The sequence below is a fragment of the Myiozetetes cayanensis genome, unplaced genomic scaffold, assembly GCF_022539395.1.
Source record: "Myiozetetes cayanensis isolate MyiCay16 unplaced genomic scaffold, myiCay2020 scf7, whole genome shotgun sequence".
NCBI classification, from domain to species: domain Eukaryota; kingdom Metazoa; phylum Chordata; class Aves; order Passeriformes; family Tyrannidae; genus Myiozetetes; species Myiozetetes cayanensis.
In genome coordinates this window covers 5,189,924-5,216,670 of record NW_026087964.1, presented here as the reverse complement: position 1 = coordinate 5,216,670, position 26,747 = coordinate 5,189,924, and the positions used below count along the sequence as shown (strand labels likewise).

At 47.2% G+C, this 26,747-nt stretch overlaps 1 protein-coding gene across 1 annotated transcript in view; it reads right to left on the bottom strand.

The window, feature by feature from the left end:
* Positions 1–8,813: 8,813 nt before the first annotated feature.
* Positions 8,814–26,747, bottom strand: part of NAT8L (N-acetyltransferase 8 like) — a 35,460-nt gene continuing 17,526 nt past the window's right edge. Inside the window, exon 3 of the mRNA XM_050337819.1 lies at positions 8,814–16,873. Coding sequence (XP_050193776.1) covers positions 16,506–16,873 — 368 coding nt within the window. The 3' untranslated portion in view covers positions 8,814–16,505. The remainder of the gene's footprint in view (positions 16,874–26,747) is intronic.

Genomic DNA, 26,747 nt, shown 5'->3' with positions numbered 1-26,747 from the left:
GTGTATGAACTGATCAATATTTGCTCTGCCAGACATACAGAGACAAAAGGGAAAAAAAACACCAAACAAACAGAAAAGAGCACAACTGTCCAGCCTCCAAGTTACTGCATCCCACAGGAAAGCCTGGACTCTGTAGCCAGTCTCCAATCTTGGAAATGCTTCGTGGTTCAAAACATGCCTTTGTGTGTAAATCAGAACAAAGCAGAATGAACTCTCTACTGTGTCATCATTGCCCATAGATACATCCCAGTGAAATGCCCACCTTTTGCCCTTGGGCTGGAAGGCTTTTCACTTTTATCATCATTCCTGCATTATGGATCCTCCATGTCCTTCTTCATGCTCCACACTAATGGTACAGAGACAGGAGTGTACTTTCTTGTCCCTGCTTCCCCTCCATCATCTGACTTAAGAGTGAGCACTTAAGCTGTTTTTTGTGGGATTTCTTGGCTTTAAAATTCTTTTCTAGTTTACCTATATTTCAGTTATTTCAATAAATTATCTTAGGAGCAGGTGTTATTCACTCCCCATTTTACTCTACCTCCTGCTTTTTTTGCTCATTGATACTTCTGTACCTAACAGTTGCCAATGACATTTTTTACTTCTTAGTCCAAGGACATTCATTTCTCAGCAACAGCAAAATCTCTTTTTATACTTGTGTTGCTTTTTTTATTTCCCAGTCTGCCAGCTTAAAGCATTGTCCTGTTTGTGGTGCAGTTAAACGCATTAGTCATAGGGAGGAAACTGCAGAACTGAAATCCTTTTACTGCCTACATGAACCTCACATTGTAGGTCAAGTGTTTAATCTTCAGATATTTCCTTTTCCTGCCTTGCAGAAATGGGGAAGCAAACCATCATATTGCCCAGTTCATAAAGCTATTGGACTAAAAGTCAGTTTTGAAAACCGTTCTTGATAGGCAATTGAAAAATGTGGGTTCCCTTCCCCAAAGACTAGTGATATCACAGAATTCAATGGATAAAACAGAGGCTAAAGGAAACCTGTGTGGGAAAGACTGAACTCAGAAAGCATGGAGATGCTATAAAGAAGCCTCTGTCTTTCTGCTTCCTACACTTAAGCAACAGGAAAGTTTTGAACCCTTTGGTACTGATAACTGAACTTGGACATCACTGCAGGGATCCAAAGTCTCAAGCCCACTTTGTAGCTTTAGCATCAGCGAGAGATTTAGAGAAGAACCACAATTCAGAGCAGCCCTCCCAGTGTGTATCTTGAAGTGCACCATGATTTCTCACCTGTCTAAACTGTTGTTTAAAATCTGCTGTTTAAATTGTTGTTTAAAATTTCATCTGAGCCATCAGGTCATACCACTGCCCTTCCAGACAACTTATTATTGCTTCAAGTCCAATCCTCCTCACAGTGCATGCTGGGATAGATCTCAATTTTTGCTTACAGAGAACCAAGGTTTTCAGATCAACTCCTATGGAATGATCAGTGGTCTTCTTGTTCCATCAGGGTATGGCACAGGGCTGTGAATGAGCAGCATCTGGCAGTGATGGCAGTCAGGACACAGGCAAGAAGCCATCACCAAGGCAGGCTCTGTCAAGCAGATTTCATAGGAAAAGGTCTTATATTTCTGTTTTCCTTAGACTCTGACATGCCTTGTCTGTAGAGACTGGTTTTGAGTCACCTGCTCAGAATGTGGCCTTTGATGATCCACCCCAAAGGACTCCAGTGCTAGAGCCACACAGGTTCTTTATCTGTTCTTAAATTAAATTGGACCAATCCATTTGAAGACCTGGGCTTGTAATAACTGGGATGGTTGGTGGGTAGAAGTCATTATAAGTTTTATTAAATTGAGCAGAATAGACAAAATGCTTGACATTTACAAATTGAATGTCTAACTCTGGTAGCACTCCCAGAAATAATAATTAAGGAGAAACTAAATGGCTTTCTTTAATTAAAACATTTTTCCAGGAAAATAACACTGATAGGTACTTCACTTCCAAGAATTTAATGCCCCAATAAACAGACCAGAAAGTTACTATACTGAATTTCAGCAAATGTTTCCATGCCCATAACAAGAATTCCCTCTTAGTACACTTTGGGTTTAAACACAAAAAATTTTTAAAAATAGTTTCCTAAGAATGAGTTTTTTCAGTACAGGAAGCAAAACAAAACACACTTAGATATGTTATTCTATATAGCATGCTCGAGGTATATTAAGTTCACAGCTCTTACCCATCTGACATGGCCTTTTTAGGGCCTGAGCTTCTGTGCTGTTTTCCCTTAAGACTTCTTTACATATGCAAAAAATACTGAAAATCTGTGTGGAAGCTCTGGTGACAAATCCTTTGAGACTATGACACGATGAAGGAACAAGCCATCTCAATGAATAATTTTGCAGTTTATTAGCATAGTGAAGTGTTTTGATTACTTTTGCTTAAGTGAATGACACAGGAACTGTTTTATCATGTACCCTGCTCATTTCGCTATTATTTGTCCTACTGAAAGCTACCCTTTTTTTCCTTTTTTTTTTTTTTTAAATTAGGCACAGGCATGGCACATTCCTAGGACTAGAGGTGTCATGACACTGATATTAATTAGAAGGCTACTATAGAAATACTGGATACTCATGTGATTGAGCTGTGCTTCTCAGATGTTCAGAGTCTAGGAAGACAAACAGTCACAGAGGGGGAAAGGATATTTATTTTTTAGCCTACGTAACTTGCAAGTGTTCAAGTTATCTGTGTGACTTGTTCACGTTTGCCATGCAAACAGAGCACATAATAAACCTAAACGACTCAGCATGAGAGTAAGGGAGAAGAGAACAACACTGTTTGCCTCTCCAGGTTGTCAGCTCTCCCAGAGCAATGCTCACAGCCTGGCTGGGCTCGCTTCAAGTCATCTAAACACAGGTGTCTCAAATGATACTACATCCTCGTGTTTAGCCAGCTGAATCATGTCCTTTGTATTTCTAGAGAGCATTATTATTCATATCAAAATCTATTGTGTTTCTGTTAGAAAGAGTGAGAAAAACCAGCATCTGCCTTCACTAAATGCAGTATTTCTACAAGTCACAGGGAGGGAATCTTGCCAGGATGCCCAAAATCTCAAATACTGGTTTTAAACACTGCAGTAGACCTGAGGCACAAGGGGGGAATTGCAGTCCTCCTCCCCAGGACCAGACTGAAGGAGATGGTGTGTGATAATCATGGGTGTGTTAATTGACATTTAGGAGACTAAAACTGCAATCATCAAAAGTTCAGACCTAGCGTCAGTGAGAAACACTTCAGCCTTGTGAAAATTTAATAGGCTATCAAGGACATTTTTGCTGCAGTTTAATGTGCCCAAGCGCCAGCCATGCAAGTTTTTGCTGTCTGGGAACCAAAGTAACAGAACAGCTACTGGAAAGTTTTTACACTTTGTATTTGTAGGAACTAGTTGTCAGTGTGCTATTTTTTTCTCCTTTCCTTTTATTCCCCTTCTTTATTTTATTTTTCTTTTTTTCATTTTCCCACTCTATTTTCAGCTCCTTCCCTTCCCAAGACACTGACATCCCACCTAACATTATCTGAAACAGAATCTGATGAACAGAGATACTTTTTTTCTTCTGTATGTAACACCTGCAAAACTTTAATGGGAATGGAGGTAGGGGTAGGTCAGTATAATTTTCCCCACCATTTGAACCCCATTTATCACACTTGGCAGTGCAAAAGATGTATCTCCAGTTGGGTTATTTCTTACAGTGGACACAGTGGGAGAGGTAGGTGTATAATATATGTCTGTACATTCATAAGAGACAAAAAAGTTAGCTGCATTACAGAAATATATATGTATTTATGAGTTTTTATATGAACTGACATACATGGCAGGCTAACAATAAATGCTTTTCTTTCATTAGAGAATATTTTGAACAGAAAGCTAATCTTTGCAACGTGAAGTAGAATCACAGTCTGTTTGATTTTTTTTTCCCTGTGTTAACCTCGAAGTTATTTCAGGTGGTGTTTCGCTGGATATACTGCACTATAATGAAAGGAAGAACTGCTTCTCTGTCATGCAGTTGTCTCTTTGTGTATTCACCATGGGATATGCCCTCAGTGTCAGCTGGAGACCGTTTGCCTCAGGGCATCCCCAGTGGCAGAGCTGACCCTGCTCCCCTGGCTCACGCCGTGTGTTCAGCTTGCAGAGCCTTGGCACAAAGACCCCAGGTTTTGGAGCCTCTCACTCACCTTCAGAGCTGGAGTAAAAATTTAGCTGTTTGTGCAGTTTCTACATGCAGCATGAGGTCATTACACAAGGCACGGGGCTTTTGTCAGACCAAAGCAGTCCAAACCCTACAAACACCTCTTGGATTGCTCAGCTCTTCTATATCCATGAAAAAAAAAAAAAAAAGAAAAGAAAATCAGTATCTGAAGAGGGCATCCAGTCCTAAATTCATCTTCTGGTGTGATCTTTTTGGGTTTGCAGGCTTGACCTTCCCTTTCTAATGACTCTCTAATAGCTTTGAGATCCCCCCCTTGCTCTAAAAGCAGGAGGAGAGGCTCATCATCTGATGCAACACCGTGCTTGGAAAAGGCAAAGAACAAGCATTTGTAACTGTTTACTCATCCCTCCTTCAAACACTCTTTGATGCTTTGGTGAGACCATCCTTTCCCAGGTAGGGGTAGGACCCATCCTTCCCACTTTGTGGGTCCTGGTCCAGTACTGAATCCTCTTTCCCTTGATGCTCTGCCCAAAGGTCTTCCTAGTGCACATTACTGATAGGGTTTTAAATGGACCACTGACTTGTAGATTTTCTTCTGTTCCTTAAATTGTTCCTGAAGAAGTCACAACCTGTAAGACAAGTATCTACTTTTTTCTTTGTTTTCTTTACCTTTCCACAAAGGAAAGACCACAAAAAAGTTAATAATGGAAACCTGTCTCATCATACAGACCATTCCTTCCTGTTCTTGAGAAACAAGGTCTCTTCAGCTTAGAAGGCTGTAGGAGCTTCTGCTTTTACTAAGAAATCCACCAGATGTAAATCAAAGTGGTCCCTAAACAATGGAATTGAAAGAATTATCTTGATTATCTAATGGCTATTATTCAGGGTTGCTGCGAGATAAAATATGTGTGACAACATAAAACAACAAAGAGAAATGAAAGATAATTAAATTTGCTGTAGTAATCCTTTCTTCCATCCCACTTGCCTCTCTGCAGACAAACACAGAGCAGCTGTTTATTCTTTTCCTACTCTATCCGTTCTTTCCTGTTTAGGTTAAAAAAAAAATCTAAGTAATATAATTGTAATATAAATACTAGGGGTGAGTAATTGATTTTCACATTTCTCTCTAGTAGATGGAACCACAGCTAACCGATGCAGTTGGACCAGACTAATGACCACCTGAGCTTTTGCAAGTAATTTTTTTTCACCATGGCATCAAACCTTTGATTCTTTAACAACCAGAAACATAGTTCCCTGTTAAGGCTTTCAGCTTTGGGGATTGAATAAAACCATTTACCTTTAAAGCCCCAGTGAATTTTTGCTGAAAAAAAAAAATTATAATTTGTCCTTCAGCTTCCCTGAGTTCTCTGGTAGAATTAAGCTTCTCTACAGAGGCATCATGTTAGGATTTATCTCACCTTAGGTATTTCTAGGATAGACAGCTACTGCTGGGCTAGTCTAGACACACCTTGGACTGGTCATTAATGGAGTGTGATTCATCTGACCCTGCCTTTGACATCCAGATGAGAAGATTTATCTCTCTACAAAGCTCATCCCTCTTCTGTCATAACTGACAGAAGGTGCTGAATTTACTTTACTGACTTTGCAAATGCAGTCAAGCACAGAAAAGAATGATAATCTACCACAGAGAAATTAATAGGTTAATTTCCTGACAAATTTGGCAAATTTCATAAGAAATTGTATTGTCACAAATGATCATGAATATGGCCATTTTCTCCCCATACTAATAGTTCATATTCCAGCATTTTTATATGTAATTGCTGTTGACAGAGCTGATAACTCTACAGATTTCATCTTGTAGGGATATCAACCTGGATAGCTTTGGTGGCAAGAACTGCGAGGGCCTGAATGCATCCTGGCAATTACACATCAGCACTTTGCCAAACATGGGTTGTCAGGACTTGGGAGGAGCAAAGCAAACCTCCTGTGGTGCCTCAGCCTCCTTGATGAGGAGCCCTTTCCAAAAAGAAGCTCTCCTTGAGGTGTTTGCTTCCCAGGGCAGTGTAATCACCCCTTGAGATGGTGGGGCAGTAAAAAGAAGCTGGTTTGCTTTGCTTCTTTGGTCAGTAGTGTTGTGAAGAGCTGTAATAAAATAATCCTTGGGGCAGGACACCTTCACCCTCATGAGGTTTTTCTATTTGTTAAAATGGAAGGGATGGTAACTGTGTAACATTTGTGTAACAGAGGCAGGGTGGGGGCATAGGGGGTGTTGTGAACCAGGGAGATGCTTAAGGGAGTAGAGAGAGAAATGCAGCAGAAATACTCCAGAGAGGTGAAGGAAACTTCTGAGTGAGTCCTGCATGTCCTCAGGAGCACTCCAAAAAGACTCTGGCAGTAACTAAGAGAGCTTTCTGTCAGGCTGGCAGGTGGTGGTGGGATGCCTTGTAAAGGGGAGCAGCTGCTGGAGTAAAAATGCAGCCTGGAGCAGTAGGACTGGGTGTCCAGCCACAGGGCCAGACCATGTGTCCCTCTGTGGTGACACTCACCACTTGCACTGGCACAAACGCATCGTTGCCCAAATATACCCTACCTGATAAACTCAGTCACCTAAGCCTGAACTAAAAGAGACACAACCAGAGGGCACAGGGTCACATAATCCTCCTTGCTGCTGGTCAGCCCTTGCTGATGAGATAAGCAAAGGGAGGTCCAGTTTATGACTCCTGGTGAAGCCTAGATATGAAATGACCCCAACCCCTGCAGCTGTGGGGACACAGGGGAGACTGGGGGAAAGCCAGAGGCCCACAGATCTTGCCACAGCACCCTTTGCTCAGCATACCTGACAGACAAAAGCCAGCCAGCAGCAAGGAGCTGTCCAGGAGAGCAGGGGGAACCTCCGTGGAGACAGCTCTGACTCTTGCCAGAAGGTGGGACAGGATGGATGGGTGGATGGACAAAGGTAGATAGCTGGATAGACAGGTAGGCAGATGGAACACTTTGAGGCTGTTTGGCTGAGATAACAGCAGTTTTGTGGGTTGGATGTGCCCAGCTGTTAGACCTGGGGGCCGCCCTGCCCAGTTCCAGCCTCAGGAACCTTCCCTTTGAAGCTTTGGGAGAGCACCAAGCCCCTGAGGGGATGCCATGGCTACAGCAGAGGGGTGGGCTTGTCTTGCTGCCTTCCTTTGGCTTTTTAGGAGGCATTAAAGTGCACATGAGTGGTGGGTGTACCAGGAAGTCTCCAACAGGGAAGGGGGTCACGAGGTCCTGTCTCATCCACAGCATGAGCCATGTGCCTGGGAACACTGGGCATGGAGGCAAAGACCTTATCCCCATGAATTCTAATGTTTTTTTATCCAAAGCAAGTCATCATGAAGGGTGAAAGAGACCAGGACAGGGATGTATGGCCTGTTAGTGAAGAGTCTGAGCCCAATTAGCAGTTAATTAAGTCCTTTAAGGCACACAGCACAACCACACTTGAACTTCTAAAACCAACACAGCTTTTCTTGCCACGTTTCTGTAATTTCACTGAAGCAGTTTTAGGATAGAGATGATTTTTGTTAGCCCTGGTATAAATTAAAGATTGTGCACATGCATGAACTTACAGCTGTTTCTCCCCAGAACCCCCCCAAATCCCACACTACTTGCTATCAGTCCCAGAGGTGTCCTGCATGCTCCTCTGAGTGAGATACTGCTATCGCTGCCTGCACATCTGGATACAGCAGGGAATCGACAGGGGCCAGATCCACCTGGCAAAGACATTAACCTAATGCTCCACATCCCTGCCTGACTGTTCAGCCAGATAACCCTGCACATCCCAAAGCTTCAACCCACACTTCTGGGAGGGGGATGGCCCCAATGCCCTTGCTGGGCGTGCTGCCTGGGTGATCTCCAGAGCCAGCTTGCCAGCGGGATCTTGCCTGGGCGTCCCTGAGCTGGCTGGCAGGCCCCTCCTGCAGCACTTCTAACTGCCTCTAGAAACTGCTTTCCAGGAACAGACATGCCCAGAGGCCGTTTCAGCAGCTATCAGTTTATTCCAGCTGTATCTAATTGAGTGGAAGGCTGGAGCCCCATTTCCCTTCCCAAAATGGAAGGACAGAGATTCTCTGCCTCCCAGAGATGTTCCAGAGTTGGTCAGAAAGAGCCTCCTGCAGGTCTCTCCAGGGGGGAACAGCCCATTTACGCTGTTTTTTGCATGAGCTAAGGCACATGTGTAGGGAAGAGAAAGGGACTTGTGTGGCTCAGGGAACCCCCACCAGATGCATCTCCACCACGAAAGTATCCTCCTCAATGATAGTTTTGTTTTGAACTCTGCTTCAATGGGATGTTCCTCAGAGCTACCTTGGATCTCAGGTGGGATTTTAGGTGAGTGCTCAAGGAGCATAGTGAGGTCCTGGCCTCTGAGGCAGCCCTGTGCCTGGTGGCCAGGGCCAGCCAGGGCCGTGCCAGCAATGCAGCACCCAGGGCTGGCTCCACAGTTACTGGATGGAGCTCCAAGAACATTTACACTTCTGAATGTGCTTGTATGAGCTGGAATGGCATGGAAATATAACCCAAGAACATGCATGAGACACACAGAGATATCCCTGTTTATCAGTGGAAGCAGGAATGAGTGGTGTTTGCCCGTGCTGGAGGGGGAGCTGGAAGAGATGCAGGCACCATCTGCACTGCGGTGTCAGTAACTTCACAGCAATACAGTTTAGGAAAAAACTGACATAAGTTTTAGATTTTATTCATTCGTACATTATTTACAGCAGTTGCTTTCATATTACAATTCTCTTTCATCTTTTCAGTTTTCACTTATAAAAAATTAACCAAATAAACCTTATATAACCAAATTTATCACAGCAGGTCTGGTTAATTTTCACAGTTACAGCGGCCATCAGGAACAGAACTTAAGTACCTACAAGTCATTTGTCCAGAGCACCTCGCCTGCCCCTGCCTGAGGACACCCTGCTTGCCCCTGGAGAGCTGGCTGGCTCCCGGGGCTCTGCCCACTGCAGATGGAGAGACCACACCCTCTCAGCATAAGCTTTGTAGGCTGGAGCTCAAATGCTCAAAGCACATCAAGGGATAACTTGGACACATCTTAACACACCCTGCCACCCCAGAGGAACAGGTTTGCGTTGATACCTTGACAGTATGCAAACATCTTTCCAACAGAGCTGACTCCTGCTTCCCTCCATAGAAAATTATAGTAATTTATTCTATTTTCTGCTGTTGTGGAGCCACAGTTGTGCAGTAGCAGAGTACAAAACTGTGGCAATGAGCATTTACCTTCCTCTGTGTGACTGACAGCTTTGCCTTGTGTCTGTCTCTCCCATCAGGAACGGTACTTGCAACAACTCTCCCTTAAAACTTTGGTGAAAAACCTGTGCTGCATGAAAACTCAAAGTGACTCAGGTGGAGGGACCCCACACGGGCAAGTTCTTGGCCAAGGTGATGTCTAGTCCCAGGATGGCCTTCCCTAGTACTTAATCCTGCTCCCCAGGTGCAACAGCAGCACTGATGCCAGCATGTTCCTAATGGTATCACCTTCATTAACTATCTCCCTGGGCTCTCCCCCACGTGCTCATTTGCTTTACAGTGATAATTATTGCTGTTTTAGAATATGTTTCATTTTTATTTGAGGACTTGTAGCCACTTCCCATTACAAAGTACAGTACATACTATGCTGAACATAGAAAACACAAGACTCATTTCACATCAGTCTTGTACAACGGTGAAGAGATGCAGAGTAAGAGGCTGTTTGGGGGAATCCAAGTTTCTATTTAGGCGTGAGTGAGTAAGCCACTGCCTTAAACATGAGCAGTTCTGGTAAGCAATTTAGCCTGTTTGTGGTTTTTTTTTTTTCATTTCTTCAACTGACATTGGACATTTTCCAAATGCATACCACACATCTGTTTAACACTACCAAAAAAAAAAAATCTTTTTTTTTTCCTTTACCGTTTTTGTCTCAAGAAGACTTTTGCTTTAATAAAATAACACAAGCACACAAACGGCTTAAAGCTAACAGCCCAGCACAATCATAAGTACAACTCACAAAGCAATGGATGCTTTGTTAAACCTAATTACATTTAAAAAAAAATAATCAAATATACATATTACAAGGCAAAAGGATTAAGCTTTGGAGGAAAAGAAATTGAAAACAATGTTAGCTATAAGTTCATTACACTTATATAGCAGTAGCTGCTTCTGCATTCAAACGTGTTACTCGTAAATAAATTTACAATTGCATCATGTATTTGTTATGCTCTTGGTCTCACTAAGTCTGTCTTCTACTATTTAGATGTTAAAAGCATATTCTCTCCTGCAGGTGACCACTGTGCAATACAAAGACAGCACTGAACAGCGATTTTTAACAGTGATCAAACTCCAAATGCTAACTTAGAGCTTACTATTTTAAACAATACTGTGTTTTGACTAAACTCTCACTTGTTCAAATTTATCTCGTTTTATTTTTAGTGAAATGTACTCCCAACCACCACTCAGGTGGCAGGTTTTGGTGGGAAATAAGCATAAGCTCTGTTGCACGGTCTCTAGGACTGAGGGACGCAAGAGCATATCATGTTTTTTCCTCAAGATTTTGTGTGGATGTATTTTGAGGGAGAAAAAAAAGAAAATTATCCTTTTGCATTTTAAAGCTTATTTAACACTTAGCATTCCTTTGTTTTCTTTACATGGTACAGTATATTCCACTGCATGACTCTCATTAGTGTGGAATTAAAATGCCTTTATTAAACTTTAAATAGAGTGCATACCAACAGTATCACACTAGCACTAATGAAACACAGGCCCCAGCACACCAAAAATGAGACTGTTAATTCAGAGGTAACCAGAGCTGGTTCCTGACTTTGTGTGTTCGGCAGTTCGGAATTCCCTGCAGTCAGTCTCTATCCATTTGCACCTCAGCCAGCAAAGCTGGCAAATTGAAAGGCAGCAGACCTGCATCACGGATGGGTACGGATCAGCAGCAGCAAGGATCATGACAAGGCTTTGCAAAACCACAGTTCCCTCAGGAATTCTGACCATGAGACTTTCTGTTCTTGCAGTTGGCTAACAGAAGGTGTTTGGTGCCTGAGCCCCACCCAGGCAACAAACACCTTCTGCTCCCACTGCAGGTGTGCAGCACCAGGACCCCACCAGGCACATAATTGTCCCCAACAGGCAGCTGCTGACCCTCAGTCCTGCCACTCTTACACAGGGACTTATAAATTCTGACATCATGACCTAAAGCATCATCCTCATTTTCCATGACAATAAACAACAGGGGGTGTGGGAATGACTCCCCAGGTCCCAACCCCAGGAGTCATTTGCCCCCCCCCATAAGCTGAAAGGCAATGCTGAAACGAGTCCAGATGCAGAGCTGGCCCGTGGGATTTTAAGAATTTAGATGCATCCATCTTGAACGCAGCAGAACAACTTGTGCCCTGCAAGCTGTGACACAAGTTTCAGGGGTGCAGCTACCTCTGCAGGATCACAAAGGGCAGTCCTGCCTCAGTGCCCCACACCACCCCCACAGCACAGAGCCAGCTCAGCCCTGCAGTGCTGCTGCACCTCGCACCCGAAGGGCAGAGCACCCACACGGCCTCCTTTCAACACTGTCAAACTCATCTTGCTTCCAACAAACATCTCTAAAAACAAGCCTGTTTGTCCCTGACGGGGTCACTGCTGGCTATCTCCTTCCAGCCTGAAAAGCCCTGCAGCCAAGGCACCCCCTCTCCTCCCTGCAGCAGCCCCCACTCCCCTGGCTGCTCCCCAAGCCGCATGTGCCGCAGGGACAGGAGCGGATGGACCGTGCAGGGAAGAGCACAGGTCCTGCCACCCAGTCCTGTGCGTGGGTACAGCCTGCAGCACGTCTGGAGAGAGGTAAAGGCTTGCTCAGAAACACTGTCCCCCATCACACATGGGGACAGAGAGGTGAGGGAAAAGAGCGACTTTCGGCTGACGGCAGCGCCCCAAAGGCAATGCCCTGAACGTCTCCGCATCTCCCAGCAGAGACACTTTACAATTGCCATTCCCAGGCATTTTGCAGGTGCTGTCTGATTCACAGAGGGAAAGCACAGTGTGAATTTACAACAAATATGAATTTAGGGGTTTCAAGGTAGATTAGAAACCACTTTGCGGGTTTCATTGCTTAGCATTATTGGCCTGGATCTGTTCAGGGGCCAAGCTTCCCAGAGAGTTTATTGCCAAATATGACATGTGCTGGAGATGCCAATTCGCTCAGGATGTGCAGGGAGTTCCCATTCACTCCACAGGGAATGGCCCAGGTTGTGCTGGAGGGCTGGAGCAGCCCTGAGACCCTGGACCTCTGCCAAAGCAATGCAATTTTCCCCTTTTTTCCTCGTTTTTTACATTTTTTTTTTGTTAAACCTTTTGGACATCACACCTGGTTCCTTCCTCAGGGAGCAAGAGCTCTGTCCCAGGCCCCTCCAAGCTAGAGGGCTACTGCACAGGGATTATCAGGAAAAGCCCCATGCTAAGGAGGGAGAAGCCAGGTGAGGAAACTGCATCCCCTGAGCCACCAGCTGGCACACAGCACAAGGGCAGGGGGCTGTGACAGCCCATCTGCACTGCAAAGTAAGAGCAGGCACGTGGCACAGCTGGGAGAAGTGCCTTCACATCTCCAACATATCCTCCACCTAAATCTGAAGGGATCTTACTGAGCACCACATTTACCAACTGAGGCTCAAGCCCAAGAGGCGCTCTACTCTTCCTCACGCTCCAGCCGGAATTATCCTTGGAAAGAGAAATCACCAAAGTAAGTCAGGAGTATCCCCTCCCATCTCACACTGACGTGACTCTGTGGGAATCAAGACACAAGAACTGGCAATAGGGTATCAAAGGGTTTCCTGGCAACAAAACCAAACCCACAACTGTCTTGTGCTGCTCTGCACCCACCCAGCCACTGAACTGGGATGGGAAGACCCTGGAGGTGATGCTCAGGCCCAGAGAAAGGGCTATGCTGAGCACAGCTATTGGGGGCAGGAGAAAAAAGAAGTTCCCCAAGGGGGGCTGCAAAGCCAGGACTGGGGGGCACAAATGATGAGGTGTGGGATCTTTTCCATGCAGCATTGTTTAAACCAGAACACCCTGAGAGAGGCAGAGCAGACAGATGGATCTGCCAAAGGCAGCTCAGCCTCAACATGTTGCCCTGCACGGTGCTCTACCTGCACACTTGCCCGGGCAGCAGGGGCAAGGCAGGCTGGGCCCTGGGGGCAGCAGGAGAGCCTGGCACGGTCCAAAGCCTCGGGGACACGCAGAGCAGCAACCATGTGGCTCCAGAGCTGAGCCTGAGCTATCACATTTAAGGAAACCTCCCTTGAATGCAGACAAAACAACAATATCACTTGATGCTTTGAAGTCCAACCTTGCCTAATCCTATTCAGAGCAGCTCTGGGTGGGAGAACAGCAGCAACGCCGGAGGTCGTGTACCCCCGTCCCACCGCTGCTACAGGGGATGCAGCCCTGGCAGCCCTCTCCATCTTCCGAGGAGAGCAAATCCCAGCCTATTTGGCAGCCAGCCCTTTCCTTCAGAAACAAGCTGTCCTGGCTGGAGAGCTGGGAGCAACCAGCTGGATTTCTTCCAAAAAGCCTGGTCACAAAGCAACTGGCAGAAGCATTAAGGGAATAAATTTGCTTGGCAGCTACCAGCCAAGTGGAAACGACTCAATCCTTATCCCTGCATCTCCAGCTGGGGGAGGAATGCAGACAGCACCCTGAAAGCCACACCTTTCCAAAGCACCTCTTCCCCAGGAAACTCAACAGGTATTACATGATCAGATACTGTAACATCATCAGTTAAGGTTTACATGTTTTAAAAGAAAATACTGGTAACCTGATGGTACTTCTGCGGCTGTGGGATCTGGTGGGATTTATTCCAGTTTTGGATATTCTGACAAGATGTGGAGTTTTATTACAAAGGCACAGGTATCAAATAAAACCAGCAACATTATTTCAATTAAATATCCTAATAAAAAAATTAATGCTCAATTTAGGCTTTACATATTCCTCCCTTATTAAAAGACTAGTTTTTGTTTTTCCTCTGGAAAGGTTTTAGTGCAGTGATTATATAGCAACAGAAAAATAAACTAAAAAAGGCACAAACTGTTTTGTTTTCCTTTCAGCTTTTGCTAACACTTTATATTTGTCTGTTTTACTTCGGTTAATAAATCACTGAATGCAGCAAGAAAATATTCTGCCGATTTCTGTACACTATACAAGAACCCCTACCAATAGTACATTATTTCAGCTTCAGGAGAAATGTACAGCATAGAAAGACTTTTAAAAATATAGTGCCCCATACAGAAATTTTGTTAATTAAACTCATGGTCTCTTGCTACAGTGCCCTTCACCATCCTCATTTTTATCTCTTTATTGCTGGGACACACATTGGGACTCTGTCCCTCCAACTCCTTACAGGCTGGACCAAGCCCAAGCCCAGCACTGAAAGCGCTACCGGTGTTGTGCCAAATGCCTCCTCCACCCCCAGCATCAGTGCCTGGTCCATGGCCCAGCAGGGATGGGGTGAATCCCCTCCCCTCTGCTCTCATTCAGCATTGCTGGCCACGTCTCAGTGCTGGGAAAGCTTTCGGCTGGAGACGAAAGGGCAGCTCTTGGTAGGAGTGAGACAGACAGCAGGCCCTGTCCAAGGTCCATGCTGTCTGCTCCCACTTCCACCCCATGGCTCCTTCCTTCTAGGGCTCTCCCGCTGATGCTTCCATTGTATTTGCAAGTGCAAGCGTGGTTAACACATGCTCTACCCTTTCACCAAGTTCATGGTAAGGTGGTGGGGTTCACCCCCCACACACACACATAATACTTCATAAAATAGTAATTATTTTTTTTCCCCAGGACCTGAAGGGCTTTTTCCCTTTAAATGTATTAGCTGAGCCATACCCCTCTGCCCACCCCAAATTAAGTGCAGCCAGAAATGATTTACTGTAATACCTCTGATACCACGCTTTAAAAATTAGAACCTACCAATCTTCTTTTTCCCCCAAGACATAATTCATGCAAGGTTGCTATTTGTTTAAGTAAGTTATAAAAGTTGATATCTCAGGCTAGAAGAAGCTGTAGTCTTGGTTATTCTTTAGTTGGCAGGCACTGTACATACATACTGGATACAGACACATGCCGAATCTGCTTTGCATTGCTTTTTGCATTGTACAATTCACAAATCTGACATCATTAAAGCAGTTAATTACCTTTGATGGAAGGCTGCAGTGAGGCCATCTACATTTATCAAACAAGCAGCTGGTTAAGATAATAAGTACGCTTCCTGCCTCCCCCCCCCACCCCGGCACTCCCCAAAATGCTATTATCTGTCACACGTTGCTTCTCTGAAGTGGTGAGATTTGGTGCGCACATTAATGTGCAAATGTGTTGCCATAGGAACTGCAGCCTCCATTACGCCTCAACGACACCATTCAGCAAAAGCCAAAACTAAAAATAACAACAACAACAACAACAAAATAACCCTTAAAAATAAAATAAAAACAAACAACGGAAAAAAAAACCAAAAGGCAGAAAAGAGAAAGTCCAACGCACATGCGGAGTCTGGCCCAGGACTGCAGGTTACACGTGGCTACGGAACAGCGCAGGAGATATTTAGGTTTGATCTTAACTTCACACTATGGTACAATGGGGCTCAGTTCAGCCGGTCCGAGTCTGTGCTGGCTTAGGAAGGAGGGGGAGGTGGAGTGGAGTTGTGGTTACCGGATGCACCCAGGGTCTCTCAGGCATTTGGCAGAATGAGGCACATCCAAAAAAAGTGCAACACCAGTGCCGTGGTGGCAGTGCGATGTGTTTGAGTGCGTGCACGCGCTTTCCTCTTCATGCATTGTAGCAAGCGGGTTGGGGCAGGGGGGGCGGGGTTTGCCCCCCACCTTTTCTTTGAAAACTATTAACCAGTAAATAACGGTAGGACGAATGCATGTTCTACTTACTGGTGCATGAAATACTGAAAACTGCATTCAAGTAATATTTCTGCACTATTATGAATGCATCACTATGTTATATTATCTTACATTTGGAAAAGGAGAAGACTATGTACACCAGAGCGAGTGGTACTATTTTGCAGTTAAGTTTCTGTGCTTTACGGAGGTACCTGGGAAGGAGAGGCCGCCGCTCCGCTCTGCCCCGCCGGGTCGCACGGACTCCCAGCACCACCACCTACAGCATGCGAGGAAGGGCCGGCCCATCGAGCTGAACGGAGCAAACCAAAAGGTGACATGAGGGAACAAAAACTCAACCCAAAATTGGCAAATCAACGGTGACGAGAAACAGAAGGGTAATTTATTATTTTTGAAGGGGGAGGAAGAGGAGGAAAAAAAAAATATTTTTTTTTTCGTTTGGTAGGTTGGTTGGGTTTTGTTTTGTTTTTTTTTATTCTTCCCGCAGCTGCAGGCGGTAGCGGTGGTAGCGGACCTGGAAAAACATTCTCTCCAGCAAGGAGCGTGTCATCCCTGGCAGGGCATAATGTTCGACGACACCCACGTGCTTGAACCCCAAGGACTCATAGAGCTTGTGGGCTGCCATCTTCACGGCCGTGGTTCCCAGCACGACAGAGGAGTAGTTGTTGAGCATGGCAAACTCTAGCACTTTGCGGCCCAGGGCCTTGGCGATGCCTTTGCCGCGGTAGTTGGAGTCGACGGACATGCGGCGAAGCTCCACCGTGTTGTCCTCCTCGTTGCCCCGCGCCGCCACGATCCCCACCACGTTGCCATCCAGGACGGCGACCCAGAAGCAGGAGCCTGTGGGAGATAAAGCAGGACATGCAGTCACCAGCCATCCCGGATGGACAAGTGCCCGTTGCCAAACACACACTTGGGAGCAGGGCTTGGGGTCCAAAATCACCTGTCATGTGTGGGGACTAACAACCTCCAAAAATAAGGACCAAACTCTTTTCTCTTGACACACTGAAGGGAATGTTTCTTTCCCAAGGAAAATGCACAGCAAAGTCCCTACACACCAAAGCAAGATTCCCAGGGAAAGAGTGTCATGAAGTGCATTTGGCTGCCTTCACAGACAGGGAACGGTCCCCAGCCAATGATTGTACATGATGGGCAACTTCTGACCAGCACACAGTCACACTCTCCTGTCCTACCAAGTAACTTCACTGCAGTGAGTCCCAGATCCCTTCTGGCACAGCGAAATCCACCCTGGCCGCTTGTTGCATCACACCCTGTGATGCGGAGTTGGCACAGGCAGCCTGTTGTGTTCTTTGCTGCCAAAATCCTCCTTTACCGGAGGCTGCACTTTTCAGAGGCTCTCATCTCCAGGTAAACAGCTCGCCTGAGGCACGGGCAGGACATCATCGGGCTGGACCCAGCAGCTGAGAGCTGCTGATGTGCTCTGGGCAGGCCTGTGGTCTCTGAAGAGAGCAGGGGCAGCGCTCACAGGCAGGGGCAGCGCTCACAGGCAGGGGCAGCGCTCACAGGCAGGGGCAGCGCTCACAGGCAGGGGCAGCGCTCACAGGCAGGGGCCCATGGGGAAGAATCACAGGGTGGTGCACAAAGCATCTTTGAAGATTTGAGAAGGCAGGATTGAACTGAATGACAGTGAGGATAGGGAAAGGCTGAGCTTCTTTCCCTAGTGCTGTGGGGAGAGGCAGGGAACCATTTCAGAACAGGATGGGAGCCTCTGTGGTGGGTGATGAGGAGCTGGTGGGGCTCCCCAGGTTGGGAAAAGCTGTGCCTGCTGCGGGGTAGACACCGAGCCATGGTCTCAGCCTCACATTGGGACTCATGAGGATGTTGCTTTTCAGGTGTGATGCAATAGCTGTCCTGACTGCTCAAGACTCTTAGTGGCTCCTCCTGCCACCTGCTTCTCCATCCACAAGGACCTGATATGAAAAGTTAAATAAGTGACTGCCTGGCTTATTTCTGACCTCTCTCCATGCACATCAGATATGTAAGCGCGTTTTCCTCTTGCAGACTTCAGTGTAGAACTTGCCTAAGACAGCTTCAAACAGAAAATCCAAACTGGGCAGCAAGATGTTGGTAGCGAGAAACTGGGACTATTAATGGCAGCATAGCACCAGCAGGGGAAAACAGCATAAACAACCCCCCTAGAAAGAGTATCTCCTCTGCACAGCCAAGACCAGGCTCACCCACTCCTTCCCTGCAGGCTGGGGTGCTTATGGCCAGATCCCCCTTGCTTTGGAGCTACTGCTGCTCCTTCTCTGCTGGCCTGTGCCAGGTGAGAGCCCTTCATGAGCTGGAAACACTGTGCTCAAGCAACTCATGCCAAAGCCACATAGTTTCAGCAAGCAAAACCAGCCCATCCTCAGTCACACCAGCACTGGTCAGCAGGCACGCTGCTCCAGGGATGATGATGCAGATAAAAGAATAGTCTGTGCTTTTGGAGTACAAGGGCTCAGCACAGTCAGATACCTCTGCTCTGAGGTATCTTGCCCAGAAGAAAAGCACTGACTTTCAGTGCTCTGGAACAGCATGGTTTCATCCAGAGGAAGAGGACCCCACCACAGGAGAAACCCCTGGTGCAGGCAGTGGGCTTCTTCCCCAATGCTAAGCAGAAGAGAACCTGATTTGGGCAGCAGCTCCATCTTTAGCACCAACCCTGCCAACCAACCCAACCCAAATGCACGACACATCTCTGACACTCTCAGAGTTCAACAGCCCAGGTGGGTGCTCAGGGGTGCACAGCATCACTTCCCTGACAAAACTGGGGGGAAAATTATTAAAACAACTCAGAGTACTTTGCCACTGGAGGAAAGCAAAGCACTGAAGGGGTCATGGGAGGTGCCTCCCCGGCTGCTGCCTGCAGGACAAATGCACCTTGTGACTCCACAAAGCCATCAGAAAGAGATGGGCCAAGGTCTTCCCCGCTTCCCTGCAGCACAGTCCAGCTGCCAAGGAAGAGCCAGGTACAAACAAAGGGCGGGGAAGCAGCTCAGGTTCACCCCAGTACACTGGGCTTGTCCCCACCTTCAGAGCAATGCACAGCTCCAGCAACGCTCGCTTTTGTTCCCCCTGCAAGTCATTTTGCTGCTGCTATCTAGGCCAACTGCTAATTTTTAAAACACCGGGGCCCATCGTGACCCATTTATCACGAGCAGTTAAGATGTCTCTGCTCCGCTGCCGTGCTGACAGTGCGGCTTGTTCCCCTGTGCTCGCTTGGATCTCACAACGTAATTTATTCAGACACGACCCCAGATGAACACCTACAAGCACTGAAACCCAGCAGCTGCCCTCCCTCCGAATGCAAATCTCAGGGTGGAGAGCTCTCCGCTGTTTTTCAACTGCTCATCACGTGGTGGTGCCGCCCAAGGCACTCCCCAGCCCACCCATCACACCTCTGGCCACACGGCAAGCACACCACAAACATCAGGGCCACAGGGATCCTCACTCCTACACACATGGCCACTGCTCCTGTGGCATGGTGGTTCATCCCCAGCACCCACCCAGCTGTGGGGCAGCCCCCAAAAGCGCCACAAAGCAGCCAGTAACTCCTCCTGGAGCTGCTTCTTCAGCAAGGTTGTCTCAGTTGCCTCAAACCAGAGACACAACCTGGGTTCCTCTCAGCCTGAGGTTACATGATTGCTTCCGTGATTGCTTCCCACTTTTATTCCCTATTTTCCCTTCTTAGCAAACACCTCTCCTCTGTCTCTGCCCACCAAACCTGAGAGGCTGCTAAAGCTCACTCAGCAACACTTCCCACATTTGTAAAATGGCACATTTCTAGTACTTTGGGGTATTCTGCCTATTCAAACCCCAAATCTGGACATACCCACCACAGCAGAGCCCCAAAACGTTCACATTTCCACTTCCTCTGACCACCCTCTACATACCCCCACCCCTGTCCCTCCCAGCACAGACCGGCCCTGGTTGCAAGCAGCAGGACAGCGAACCTGCGCTCCTTGTTAGCTTTTACTTACAACTTTAAAGCTTAATTATAATGATTTTGAGTTCAACGTGAGAAGAAACAGTATCTGGCACATCTCCCAGTTGTGTGTTGTGCACATAACACTTATTATAATTAGCCACAGACAGGACACATCTGCTCAAACAATGCGAGTTGTGTTCAGCTCTCACACCAGCACCACCAGTCCCCAAGACTTCTACCCTACTGCCCACCTCGTGTCTGCTTCTGTTCCAAGGATCACCAGTGGCCAGATCCTTCACCCTGATGAAGACACTTCAAGTTCCCAAAGGTGGCTTCAAGCCTAGGAGCAGCTTTCCCCTGTGGGGTTGTCAAATCCCTCCTCTAGGCAGCTGCATCCCGTTTGGATGGGGATTTGCCACTGAAAGCTGTCTTGGGATCACACCATATTCTCCTGACCTTGGGCTGAGACCTCCTCTCCTCTGGGAAAACCCTCCAGCTTCAGAGCAGGAATGCTGAAGGTCTTCAGATTGCTTTTTACCTAAACTCAATTAGATGACCTTTAAAAGTCCTTTCCAGCTCAAACTATCCTATGATTCTATGTTTTCCACAATGCTAGCCAGCTGCAGCTCCTCACCATTTCCACTCTTCCAGCAGCACTTACTCTGGAGCAGCACAGAAGCACCCTGGATAAACCACCCTGTACTGCCACATCTCAGGGCTGGGGGGGTCTCTATGCCACCTTTTCTGGATTCAGGGAATTAACTCAGAGCTTGTTTTTGAACTTTTTCCTACCTAGGATGAAACAAACTAACACATCTCACCTGTCAGTAACAAGCAACAGCCTTGTTTGCAGCGCTATTAATAGCAGGAGCTGACGTTTTACTCTCTCACATGCTATCTGAAAATAATCACTGCTGCAAAGATAAACACAGACCCTGACAGCTACAACTCTCCCTAGCATTTCAGATACTCATCTTGTGGCAGCATCTCTTGTCTCTGCCTTCACCCTCATTTGCAGTCCATCTGCCAAGCCATCACTACGGTCATCCAAAGCCCTTCCAGCTCTTTCCAAGATCTGTTCTTCACGGATGTCTTGCATGTAATTAGAGCTGCCCTGTGAACACAGCTCTGAAGCACTGGAGGTACCTTCCAGAGGCACAAGCTGTTTCCAGCCAAACACCAAGCCTCTTTGCAGCACTGTTCCCTGCTTTCTTCAGGGCTGCCAACTGCAAAAGTGAGGAGAAGCAGCCATGGAAAATGCACCACCACCTTCCTTAGCTCTCTCCACTCCCTCAGCTTGCTGCCTCACCACACAACATCAAGAACTTAAAGGCAAAAGACATAATAAAGGAGGAAGCTTTTTTTACAGTGATGGTGGTGAGGCACTGGAACAGGATGCCCAGAGAAGCTGTGGATGCCTCATCCCTGGCAGTGCTCAAGACCAGGGGGGATGGGGATTTGAGCAACCTGGTCTAGTGAAGGTGTCCCTACCCATGGCAGGGTATTTGAACTAGTTGGTCTTTAAAGGTCTTGTCCAACCCAAACTTCTGTTATAAAACCCCAGCACCTTGCAGTAGACACCTATGAGAAAGGCACAAGATGGCTGTGATGTTTGTAACAAAGAACACGATTTTGGGTTGTTCATGTTTCACAGCAAGGTCAGACACCGTTCCTCAGCTGATGGTACCCAGGATCTGAAAGCACACAAGATGGCAGTGTCTTTCTGCTCTAAATTTAAGGATGATTCCCAGCTTTTGAAGACCAAAAGAGAACATTCTTCTAATCCACCCACCCATCTCCCACAGCACAGGCTGCCCTCAGGCTCCACACGCTGCTGCTGGTGCCGCACCCCAAGGACTTCCCTGGAGCGGTGGTGCCACACTGGCCACTTATTCCCCACTCCTGCCAAGGAGGACGTGCCATGCAATTCTCTGGCTGTGCCTGCAAGCCTCCTCTCCCACCCTCCTCCACTGTCATGAGCTGCACAGCTCTCCCCCACACAGCCGACGAGGATGGATGGTGGGTGAAAATAAATTCATTTATTTTTGCTGCAAATTCTTCTACACCTTTTGATGAATAAAAGGCCAGTGGGTGGATGGGTGGAAAGACTGGAGCCAAAAGCACTGGCAGAGAGTACTGCTAGAAGAGAGGGGGACAGAGAGACATCAGCCTTCCCCACCAGCCTGAGTCCTACATGACTGACAATGGAAGGTTCCCACACTTTTCCTAAGGCACTTAACACTCAAGGACCACTACCCCAAGCTCCAGAATTTAACAGCAGTGTGTTGCTCTGAAAAAAACCAAAGCTCTGTCTTCCAGGTAGTTACTTTTCAAATCCATTGGTTCCTAGACAATTCTAGTATTCCCACAAGAACAAGCAAAGCTCTGCTTCCCCAGAACATCCTGAACTCACACTTGGGTCCTCCCCAGTGCCAGCACCTACACACTGAGGGGTGACTTTTCTCAGGGCTGCAGAGGGGACAGAGCAGCTCCTGCAGTCACCACCGACTGTTGGTGCTAATTTCACACGGATGCATCCCTGTGGGAAGTTTTCCTTGGAAGTATGTATGAAAGACCCTGTCTTCTCCTTCTTTCTTCAGAGTATGTCCTGCAGCCGAGCTGTCATTAATTCTCAGAGGGTTATTTGTGGAACATAATTTCCAGACAGACACGGAACTTCTCAAGGCAATTTCCCTTCAAGCACTGACTGTGACTTTCAGTTCTGCTTTGGCATGTCACAGAGACACAAATGTGAGCAATTCCCCTCTCGGCTCAAAGCTGTCCCAGGTGATGTCCTTGGAGCACCCTCCAGATGAGGGGACTAGCAGAGATGCTCAGCAGTTTCCATCACCACGGCTGGGGATGCACCAGGCGAGCACCAGCATCTCTGCATGCTTGCAGCAGAGCCAGGAAAGCATCCAAGGACTGACCACTGTGAGAAAAGGAAGCTGATAGTAAGAGAAGAAGTCCTTTGGAAGGCCAGGCCTTCCAAAATTAAAAATAGGAACCTGCGTCCCCGGCAGAGATGTGACATAGAGGTGTGAGCTCTGGGATGGGGAGGAAGGCTGCCCATAGGCTCAGTGTGTGTCTTCAGGGCTTCACAGGGAAAAGCAGCATCCTGCACAAGGCAAACATCCCTCTCCTGTGTTTCTCCCAGGCTTCTATGAAGGGGCAAAAGGGGGGGGAAAAAAAAAAAATCCCAACACCAAAAACCTCAAATTCATCCCCATGCTTTCCATAGGACAGGACCTGCAGTTGCCTGTGTCCCTTGTTCTTAATACACCTACATAAAAGCTTGCCAGAAGTGACAGCCTTGCTAATCCCAGGGATCCGAATGCCCCCAACTCCTCCCTCCAACCTACTGACATTCTGTGGCACAGCCTGGTGTGACACCTCTGCGTGGAAACACTGGGACAGAGGAAATACAACACGCTGTCCCATCATGAAGCTTTAAATATTTACCCTTGGAGTCACTTGTTCAGCCCCCTGTGCCATCTCTTGATGTAATTTTGGCCAGAGCAGCAGCTCTTTGAGCCAAGTAGGAGAGATTCAAGCAGGGGAGTACAGAAGGAACCAGGGGGTCCTGCACTGGACACAGAGCAGTGACATTATTACCTATTTACAGATAACCCATTAAAAAGCCCCAAAGTTCAGTGTCTGGCCTCTCCTCCTGCCAGCACTATTTATATACATCCCTGTCAGTGAGATAGACTGTGAGTGGCAGCAAGTGGACAAAGCTGGCTGTGCCATGGCTGTGGGTGGCTGATGCCATTTAAATCCCTGCCCTTTTATCCTGTCTGGGTTTTGAAGAGGGAGCAGAAGAACCACTGAGCACTTGAGGCAACTCTCCCTCCTCCTTCCCCTCTATCCTTGGTGAAATGCAGGGCAGACCAGCCGAGTTAAATCAACATCAAGGGAGAAATGAGGTTCTTCCGGGGACGGCTTGGCTGCCGTGATGTGACTGCTGCCAGCAGGAGGAGTTTGGGGCACAGCCGTGGCACAGTGGCTGCCACCCAGCCAGACATGGGTAGCCTGAGCACAGGGACTAACCAAGGACAGGCAACAGCTGTCCCTGCCACTGACTGCAGCTGCTCAGCTAGCCAAGATGGGCAGGGACTTCTGTCTGTGTTTATGAGGTATGCCATTATCCCATTATCCCTCCTTACCTCCATCTTTCCCGTGCATTGAGTTTCTCTTCTTCCTACCTTTCGAGTTTCCCCTGGCTTCAAGCAGGGCTGCATGGCAGCTCCCACAAGTTCTGCTAATAACTCTACACTTGACTTCAGTTAAAGGTGTTCCTGGAGGGCTCCTACAAAATAATGGCATTTCAGTGTAGTTTATGTCTATGGAAACTGGCTGAGATCTGAGAGATCCTGACTCCGACATTCCCAACATCTGTGAGCATCCCACTGCACCACACAAGGCCCAGGCATGGGGGAACAAAAAATGCCAGGGACACAGGAATTATCCATGCATGAAATTAGAAATGCTGTGAGACTCCTTCTTCCTCATAAATAACTCCACATAACCTACCACTCCAGGACTTATTGCCCAAAATATAAACAATTCCCTGCTGGAAGAGCACAGGGCAGCGCCTCGATACGCCAGGGGTGGGTGACATCCCTTGATTCATGGGGCATCTGGGCAGCAGGTGATGAGATCACCTTACACAGCATGAAGAGAGATGGAGGATTTGGTTCTGAGCGACCAGTTCATCTGCTTCTCCATCTGCCTTCTTTTCCATCCTTGTTACCTTTCACCTGTGTTGTTACCGAGGGCTGAAGCTACTTGCAACGACCCCTAAGCTCAGGCAAAGCCTCCAGAGCTGCAAGCAGCAGGGAATCAGTGGGGTGACAGCGACATCCAGCATTTGACCATATGTCCCTGGAACCACATTTGCTACCAGAAAACACTGTGACCACATTCCACCACAACAATGGGTCTCAAACTGCCCCAGGAGACAAGAATTCAGAGGTGGCCCCTGCAGCTGATAAACACGAGCATAAAATGAGACAAGACTGGCAATGGGGTTTTGGACTGCAGGCAACAGCTGGCCTAAACATCTGTGCAAACCCAAAACCATATTTGTATTCAGACTGAAATTCTGGCTGAAACGTGCCAGTGCTGATAAACCTGCAGCAGCAGCAGCACAGGCTGTGCAGGTGAGGGTCCCACTGGGGAGTTTTGCTGCAGCCCAGGTTCACCTTCACCTGGGGATGGAAGGGGTGGTGGGGTTGCAGTTTAGAATAACAGTATGAGAACTGACTTTCATCGGCGCCTGCTTCACACTTCCTGATGGAGCTGGGCCTTCCTCAAAAGCACCCAACTACTCTATCACAGGTATTCCATTTTGGGGTGTCAAAGCCCACAGAAAACCCCTAAGATGCTGATGGCTAGCTGTAGTTTACTTTCATTCTAATATTTTGACAGAAGAAAATAAAACCCACAATCCGCAGCAAAGGGACTTCAGGAAGTGGCCAGGTTTGGTCCTAAACAGCATCTCCTGCTGTCACTGCTGCGGACACAACCCAGCAGGCATTTCTAATCTTCTTAAAACCTTTGCTTTAAACCTCACCCTGTTCCTCTGAAATGCCCCTATGACAGTTCCTGCCCACGCACCTCACCCTGCAAAGCTTTGCGGGGGCCCAGGCTGGACGTCTGGATCAATGCAAGCTGTTAAGTGGCCATGCCCCCCGTGTCAGCACTTCACTGGTTGATTTTTCAAACAGGCTCCAGTCCCCCAGGGGGGTCCAGAGCGTCACCACGTGTGACAGCACTGGAGGGGGGGCTCAGCAAAGCCCCAGGAAGCACTCAGCACAGCGCAGGAACAGGCTTTTGATGAGACAGCTAGAAATCCAGGCGATGCCGCAGATGGGATAAAGACAGCCCTTCCAGCACATTTCAGAGGGTGCTATATTAAGAAGTGTAACAGCAGGACTTTAAAACCTTCTATCAGGCTCTTTTTGCTGGCCGTGCTGCACCTTGAAAAGCAAAGACTGTAATAAAGCCAATGTACAACAACTGTTCAAGAAAAAGCTGCAGAAGCAGTTGTGGGGGATTAGAAATTGCCTGGTTATCTGGACAGATTTAGCCTGGCCCATCTCTCCGCTGCTGAAAAGAAGGACACAACACCGGGAAAGGAGATACAAAACCACTGATGTAGCGCCCAGGGCTCTACCTGCTGCTGGGTCACCAAGGGAAAGCACAGATTGAGAAACCAGGCAGTGCCTGTGGGTTTGGCACGTGAGCAATTGTTATCAATAAGCAAAGAATTAAATAGCTCAAAGGAGTGAATGAAGACTAGAGTACGTGATTTTGGCCCGGCATTGTCCTCAGGGCTGACTGGATTACAAGTCCCAGCACAATGGAGCTGGCTCAGCAGAACAAACTGCTCTGCACAAACGGGCAAAACCAGGAAAAAGTGTTTAAACTACTTTCAGAGTAGATGTTTCCTATGCATGCAAAAATCCACACTAAGCCTATCAACTGCAGAGTCAGACCTTAACTAAACCAATGCTTTACATTTTAGACTGGTTTTTAGTTAAAAGTTTAAAGGAAAAAAGAAATCAAGCCCTTCTGCCAGCTTTGATAGCCTGGGTCCCGCCAGCTCCAAAAGACTGATGTGACAATTAGCTCCTCGTTAGTGAAATTAGTTTATAAGATGAAATGTGCTGCTGGTTGTGTTTTAAGCCAGCTCCTTAAAAGGACATTGTTAAGGCTCAGTCTCCATCTTCTACATCAATCTTTCACTACATGGCTTTATTGCTTTCAAAAGGTACT